This window comes from Osmia bicornis, chromosome 7, assembly GCF_907164935.1.
Source record: "Osmia bicornis bicornis chromosome 7, iOsmBic2.1, whole genome shotgun sequence".
Taxonomy (NCBI): Eukaryota; Metazoa; Arthropoda; class Insecta; order Hymenoptera; family Megachilidae; genus Osmia; species Osmia bicornis.
Genome location: NC_060222.1, coordinates 11,201,335 through 11,209,383, shown reverse-complemented (window position 1 = coordinate 11,209,383; position 8,049 = coordinate 11,201,335). Strand labels below are relative to the sequence as shown.

At 48.0% G+C, this 8,049-nt stretch overlaps 1 protein-coding gene across 1 annotated transcript; it reads left to right on the top strand.

The window, feature by feature from the left end:
* The first annotated feature begins 3,909 nt into the window (after positions 1 to 3,909).
* Positions 3,910 to 7,716, top strand: LOC114882450. The gene has a single exon (XM_029199341.2). It carries the CDS (start codon positions 3,910 to 3,912, stop codon positions 7,714 to 7,716), a length of 3,807 nt encoding a protein of 1,268 aa, XP_029055174.2.
* Positions 7,717 to 8,049: the final 333 nt, after the last annotated feature.

The following is an 8,049-nucleotide window of genomic DNA, read 5'->3' as shown; positions in this document are numbered from 1 at the left end:
CACTTTCCAAATCAGAATCAAAATCAGAATCAGAATTGTAATTAAGAAAGGGTAATTAATGTACAAAAGATTGCATAAAGTACCGTAAGTATTCAAAATACACAGATTCACAACTGTCACAGCAGCACTGGAATTGAATTAAACATAGTATGCAAAACATAGTATGAATAATATTTTTCACGTCCTGTGACGAATTCTTTAAACCGCTATTTCGCCACCCAAATTCTTTAAACTTATATTTCGCTATACAGATTCTTTAAACTTATATTTCGCGATACAAATTCTTTGAACTTCTATTGCACCATCCAAATTCATCGCTCCGCAAAAATTCTGAGTGAACAACTCAGCCGGGTCGTCGTACGGCGAGAACGCTGACGATCCGGACGAGGTGGTCCACCCGAATTGCCAAATCAAAAGTCGACCTCATTAATCAATATATAATAACGCGACCAAGCCGCCCGCGTTCAGAACAATTATAATACAGAAACAGTATCAGACAAACTATACTACAGAACAGTTCAGACAAATTATACTACAGAACAGTGCAGACAAATTATACTACAGAACAGTGCAGACAAATTATACTACAGAAGAGTGCAGACCAATTATAATACAGAAACAGTATCAGACAAATTATAATACAGAAACAGTCCAGATCAATTATAGTGCAGACTCAAAAGTCATCGTGACCTGATCACTTCCGTGAAACTCGTTCAGAATCGGCCAGTCCGTTAACGCGAATCCGGATTTAATTCTAACACGCGTACAGAAATCCGCAAAATACGACTCTGCTACGGGACCCAGAGACCCGACAGAGCAACTCGTCATTTGTAAAACACGCGCAAGTTAAGAACTGTACGTAAAACCAATAAACATTTGTTGTGCTCGAAAGTGTGTGAACTTCAATTAAACGTCTACCCTACTGTCTCCAATCACCAGGACGACTTATTTCTACAGGTACCCTCGCCCAGCGAAAGGTAAGTAAGAACCTCTACCTAGCTAACAACTTAGATCCAAATCATACAATAAAGTACGCGGAGAACTCAGTGAGAGGGAGAACTTCGCGACATTACATATTATAGGAACATGGAACGTAAAACGTAACACTCAATTGAAGATGAAGTCACTGAAACATGTCAAGTGACCAAGAATAAAAATAAGAAAAGAATAAGGATAGTGAATAGTGAACGGCGAAAAATAAACCAATAAACCAATAAACCGATGTCGTTAGACGTCATTCATATCTAAATTGCTAAAGGATATATGATACATCTTTGTTTGAGAATCCGCTCAGCCATGATGGCGCTCACGGTCGATCGATTTATCGATCGGGAGTTGCCCATCTAGGTAACGCGTGAGCAGGGGTCTTCTCGCCGGCTCGCGCGCAACGCCGCCATTATTGATCATCGATCACCGCAAGCAACAAGTGCACATCAGGATTGTTCAGTAGTTTTTCAAAGTGCAGATCACATACCAGATCAAGATCACTGAAACGTTCACTGTCAACTCAGGATCCATCGCAATTGTGCAAGCGACCAGGATCACCAGGTAATGTTCATCTACAAATAATTCATTCAAGCGTGAGCCGCCAACCACGTGTCGATCAAGCACGAGATCACGGGCACCATCACAGCCGCGGGCCGAATTAATATAATTAACGGCGCTGAGAAGCTCGCCTTTCAAAATTGTAAAAGCATTGCTCAATCACCACCGACCAGGTGACAGATCGAAATAATAATCCACGCATAATTTTATGTCAAATCATTGCATCGCTCATTACAACAAAATCAACTCCCTTTTCTTGTGTGTATCAAAACAACGACGAATCATTGTATTGCCCAATCATTCAACCGATTCATGTCAAAATCACGTTAGCTTGTTCAAAGTTTGATCATTTTACTTCTTGACTTGAATAAATCAATTTGTGAATCCGAACCAGCAAGTGTAAAATTCTTTCCCAGCGCAATCCATCCAGGATTTCCATCATTCCTGAACATTTGGTCCTTTGAGCCGGATTGCGCCCTTGCTGGACTCGGTTTTCACAAAATTGCTCATTAATCATTGTTCGTCTCAAGTCTTTGTCTCGTGTTCGTAACGGTTTTCGGTGGTCGGCCATCTTCTCTTCTCTCCTCCATTCAAATTTCACTGACACTTTCGCCACCTCACCAGGTGGCGCTCAGACGACCGACTCACCAGTCGATAAAGAAGACCACTGCTCACCGAACGCTCACCAAGCCTAATCAACCCGCTCACGTCTGATCACCCATGGCTCATCAGTCGCACGCCACACGCGCGAATGCACCCTCCACGCTTCCTGTCGAGCTCCAGCTCAAAGTCCGTACTCAACAAGGACGGCTTCGCTCCATGAAGCGCCTGCTTGCAAAGCTGCAGGAAAATGCTGGCCAGCTCACTAAGGAGGAGCTGGACGACCTCAAGCAGCAAGCCGATGAGGCCCTGAAAGCGTTCAGCAAGGAGCACGCTCACTTCGAGGTGGTTTGGCCCTCCTCAATGACAGATCATCCCTATTTTTCCGAAGAGCTCCATGAGAAAATGCAGGACGCTCACTCCGACGCCAAGTCTCTGATCGCCAAGGAGAGGGCCAGGCTCACGGCTCAACGACCGGATCAACAGCCTGATCAGCCCAGTAAAACGCCAGCTCAATCCAAGTTGCCGGATATTGCACTGCCTAAGTTCAATGGCAGTTACACCGACTAGCCCTCATTTATTGATCTGTTCACCTCAGTCGTGATCAACCGAGAGGACTTGGACGACGTCCAGAAATTTTATTACCTCAATGGATGCCTGCGAGGAGAGCCGCTCAAGATCATCTCGAACCTGTCGCTCACTGGATCATCGCTCAATTCAGCCATCGCCCAGCTCAAGAGCCGTTATGAGAACAAGCGCCGGCTCATCCAAGCTCACTTAGATCAACTGGCGTCGCTACCTGCTGGACCGCCGACCATGGCAGCCGAGCAAGCGAAGAGCCTGAGCCAGCTCATCTCAACAGCTCTGGAAACGAGAAACGCGGTGCTCAATTTGGTGGATGCGGGAACACTGGGCGACTGTATGCTGGTGCATCAGGTTAGCCGCAAGCTGGACCGTACGACCAAGGAGAGGTGGGAGTCGTCGCTCGGGGCGACGACTGAGTTTCCAAGGTTCGACTCGCTGGTGGAATTCGTCACCGCCCGTGTGAGGACCTTGGAGTCGCTAAGCGAGGACCAGGCGAAGGCAGCTCAACCCAGAGCGGCACCAACGCGACAGGCAGTTCAATCCACGCAGCTCCGAAGGCCAGCTCACGCCGCAGTAGCTGCAGCGCCAGCTCGCCAGACAGCTCCTCGAACGGCACCCGAAAGGCTTGAAGGGGAACGACCATCGCCTTTCGAGTGCTGCGACTGTTGCGGAGGGCAACATTATATTGTTGCATGCGCACTCTTTAGGAGCATGACGCCCAAGGTGCGAGCTCAGTGCGTGGAAAATAAGCGCCTGTGCTACAACTGCTTGGGCAGGCACAGCGTCCGCTCGTGCAAATCTGCTCAAAAGTGCAAGCACTGTGGAGATCACCACCATACTATGATCCACGAAGGCGAGCCGAAAACGGCTCCAGCTCAAGCCGGCTCATCCAGATCAGCCTCCTCATCCGCTCACACCACCGAGTAGGAACTCGGTGCAGCCGTCAAATCGTCAGATCACAAAACTCTCCTCGCAACCGCTCAAGCTCTGCTCACCACCTCAACGACAGTTCACCAAATCCGCACCTTAATCGATCCAGGTTCCGAAATCTCGTTCATCTCCGAAGAACTCACCCGTCTGCTCAACCTTCGAAGACACCGATCATCCATCACAATTATTGGTGTTGGTGGAACAAAATCAACTGAAACAAAGGGTGTGGTCACTGTCACACTCCAATCGATGCATTCACAACAGACTGTCTGCATCCAGGCTCACGTGCTCACAGCCGTATCGACAATCCTGCCATCGTTCTCAATGAGAACTCCGGATTGGCCTCACATTAGGAAATTGAGGTTGGCGGACAATGATTTTTTGACACCACGACCAGTCGATTTAATCATTGGAGCGGATTTCTACGGAAGGATCATCAAGCCAAATATCATCAAGGGCTCACCCACAACACCAATTGCTCAACTTTCCATTTTTGGATGGCTCGTCATTGGCCCAGTCGACGAATCACATTCAAATACTCATTATTCACATTTTGCAGTTGCTCAAGACGAGCAGAGCAATCTGCAAGAGCTGCTCACCAAATTCTGGGTTCAAGAGGAGTCACCAATGGACATTCCAAGCACGCTCACTCCGGAGGAAGAAGAATGCGAATCACATTTCTGTGCGACTCACTCTCGTGATCACACAGGAAGGTACATCGTTCGCATTCCACTCAAGGCACCAGCATCGCTCTTAGGCAATTCACACAAGATTGCTCAAAGATGTCTACAAAGCACTTTGCGACGACTCTCCAAGGATTCAACATACAACCAGCTCTACGTCGAGTTCATGAAAGAGTACGAAGAATTAGGACACATGGTAAAGGCTCCAGATCACCAAAGAATTTCATCAAGAGAGGCTGAGAACGTTGGGCCTGATGGGGAGATGACCTTGGCACATGATGCTTCGGCATCAGGAGGGTTGAGGGTCTCTTCTGACGGTTCAACACCTCAGACCTCTGCTCATCTTCAACCATATTATTTGCCTCACCATGGAGTTCTACGTCTCGACAGTTCAACAACGAAGCTCAGAGTTGTATTCACCGGATCAAAAGCTACGACATCAGGCAAATCAGTCAACGATTTAATGCATACTGGTGCTAATTTGCTCTTGAATGTTACAGATGTTCTAATTTGGCTTCGCCATTATCACCACATTTTTGCCACAGACATCACAAAAATGTATCGCCAGGTAGCAGTTCACAAGGATGATTGGGATCTCCAGCGAATCCTTTGGATTGATGAAGACCGCAATGTCATCCCTTACCAGCTCACAACTGTCACGTACGGTACAAAGGCGGCTCCCTTCCTGGCGACACGAGCACTCATGCAACTTGTTCACGATGAGGGTCATCGATTCCCTCTGGCAACGCCTTCGCTCACACATGGCAGATATGTGGACGATATCTTTGGAGGAGCAGACTCAATCTCGGAACTTGTGGAGGTCGCTCAACAGCTGATTGCATTCTGCAACGCGGGCGGATTTCCACTCGCAAAATGGCATGCGACTGACCCAGATCTACTACGGGCTGTTTCGTTATCCACAAAATCGTCAGCTCCCATATCATTTGACGACTGCACTACCAAATTACTCGGTATTCAATGGATGCCTCAAACTGACGCATTCGGCTTCTCATCAACTTTGACTGATCAACCAAGTAAGTGTTCAAAACGCCTCGTATTGTCCGAAGTGGCTCGGATATTTGATCCATTAGGTTTCGTCTCACCGGTAATAGTACGAGCAAAAATGCTATTACAAGAACTCTGGCTACACAAAATCAATTGGGACGACCAATTACCGTCTCAAATTGTATCACGATGGTTCATCATCAGAGAAGATCTCAAAGGTTTGGCCAAACTGACAATTCCAAGATGGTTCAACACATGGAACAATTCAACAGTAGAAATTCATGGATTCTCTGATGCTTCTCAACTTGCCATGGCAGCAGTGATTTACATCACTGTTAGCTCTCCGTCCAACAACTCAATGACGTCACTTGTCTGCTCTAAGACAAAAGTTGCACCACTGAAGAGGCTCACGATACCCAGATTGGAGTTGTCGGCCGCACTCCTACTGGCAAAACTCACAAAATATGTTCAATCAACGCTCAAGGTGAAGATCAATGCAACGCACCTGTGGACGGATTCTCAAGTTTCGCTCATATGGATCAAATCGCAAGCATCACGTTGGAAGGATTATGTTCGGAACAGAGTCATTCAGATCCAAGAACTCACTCCAAATGCGCATTGGAGGCATGTTCCAGGTACTTCTAATCCAGCCGACTGTGCTTCCCGAGGCATTTCGACAGATCAACTTCAACGATTCGAGCTTTGGTGGAAAGGTCCTCCATGGATGGCTCGAAATCAAGATCATTGGCCAGAGCAAAAGGAATTCTCAACTTTAACCAGCGAGCTCGAAGTGAGACCCAATGTCTCACTCTTTGCTTCAGCTCAAAAGCTAAGTTATCATTGGGATCTCATTTACAAATATTCATCTCTTATTAAGCTGTATAGACTGACTGCACTTTGTTTCAGGTTTGCCTCACGGCTTAAGAGAAAGCTCGAAACTCCTCCTGTGATCATCATACCATCCTGCGACATGGAGAAGGCGCAGCTCTTCTGGATTCACGCGACTCAACACTTGTATTTCACCAGCGAAATCAAGACGCTCAACACAGGCTCAACCCTGCCTGCAACTCACCCCTTCAGTCGCCTCACCGCCTTCATCGATTCGCAGGGAACAATACGAGTGGGAGGAAGACTCACAAACACAGCGCTCAGCAGGGATGAAAAACATCCAGCGATCCTCCCACGGGACGCTCACCTGTCGAAGATCATCATTGAAGATGCTCACAAGCGAACATTTCACGGAGGAACGCAGCTCACGCTCGCATACATTCGACAACGGTACTGGATCATCGGTGGCAGAGCTCCTGTAAAATCTCACATTTTGAGATGTGTCGTGTGTGCTCGTCAGAGGGGGATTCGTGCTCGTCAGATGATGGGTCAACTACCTCTCTGTCGAGTCACACCATCACGACCATTCGCTCACACCGGTGTCGATTATGCAGGACCGATCACAATGAAAAATTCAAAGGGAAGAGGCTCGAAAACAATCAAAGGATGGATCTGCGTGTTCGTATGTTTCTCCTCATCAGCTGTTCACCTCGAGGTTGTCAGCGATTACTCAACCGAGGGATTTCTGGCAGCCTACAGAAGATTCTCATCACGAAGAGGGATCGCTCACAAGTTGTACTCTGACTGTGGTACGAATTTCATTGGAGCACAGGCAGAGCTCAAACGCCTGTTCACGTCCAGTTCACAGGAGCACCGACAGGTCGCATCGATTCTGTCAGCTGACAACACTCAATGGATGTTCAACCGACCAGCTGCTCCTCACATGGGAGGAAAATGGGAAGCTGTGGTGAAATCAATCAAGTACCATCTCAGGAGAACAATTGGTGAGCTCTTACTAACATTTGAAGAGTTTTCCACTCTCCTCACACAGATCGAAGCGGTGCTCAACTCAAGACCTCTGGAGCCGCTCAGTGACGATCCCGACGACATCTCTGCGCTCACCCCAGGACACTCCCTCATCGGTTCAGCGCTCAACACGATACCAGAACCATCACTGCTCGACGTCTCACCAGGTAGATTGTCGAAATGGCAACTGATCCAGCAGAGGGTTCAACACTTCTGGTCTCAGTGGTCTCGACACTACCTGCAGAGACTTCAATCAATCTCAAAGTGGCATCATCCATCGAACGACATCAAGACAGGCTCGTTGGTGCTGCTCACGAACGAGCATCTTCCACCGAGCAAGTGGCCACTCGCAAGAGTGACCGAAGTTCACCCCGGCAAGGATGCCCTCACCAGGGTTGCAACCGTGAAGACTGCAACCACGACTCTCGTCAGACCGATCACCAAGCTTGTCATCCTGCCTGTTCACCATCAAGCTGAGCTCACCTCTGCAGAAACATCATCAACGAGTTGCTGATGGCGGGCGGAAATGTTTGAGAATCCGCTCAGCCATGATGGCGCTCACGGTCGATCGATTTATCGATCGGGAGTTGCCCATCTAGGTAACGCGTGAGGAGGGGTCTTCTCGCCGGCTCGCGCGCAACGCCGCCATTATCATTGATCATCGATCAACGTACGCACCACGTGCTCACTAGTTCACGTTTCACAAGTTTGCTCAAGTGCGACTCACCAGTGAAAGAAGATCAAGACCGCTCAAAAACGACCTCAGGAATCAGCAGCTATCGTGCAAAGCCGCAGGATTGCGAAAGGTACCGATCATTTACAATAAATTCATTGAACACGTGAGCCG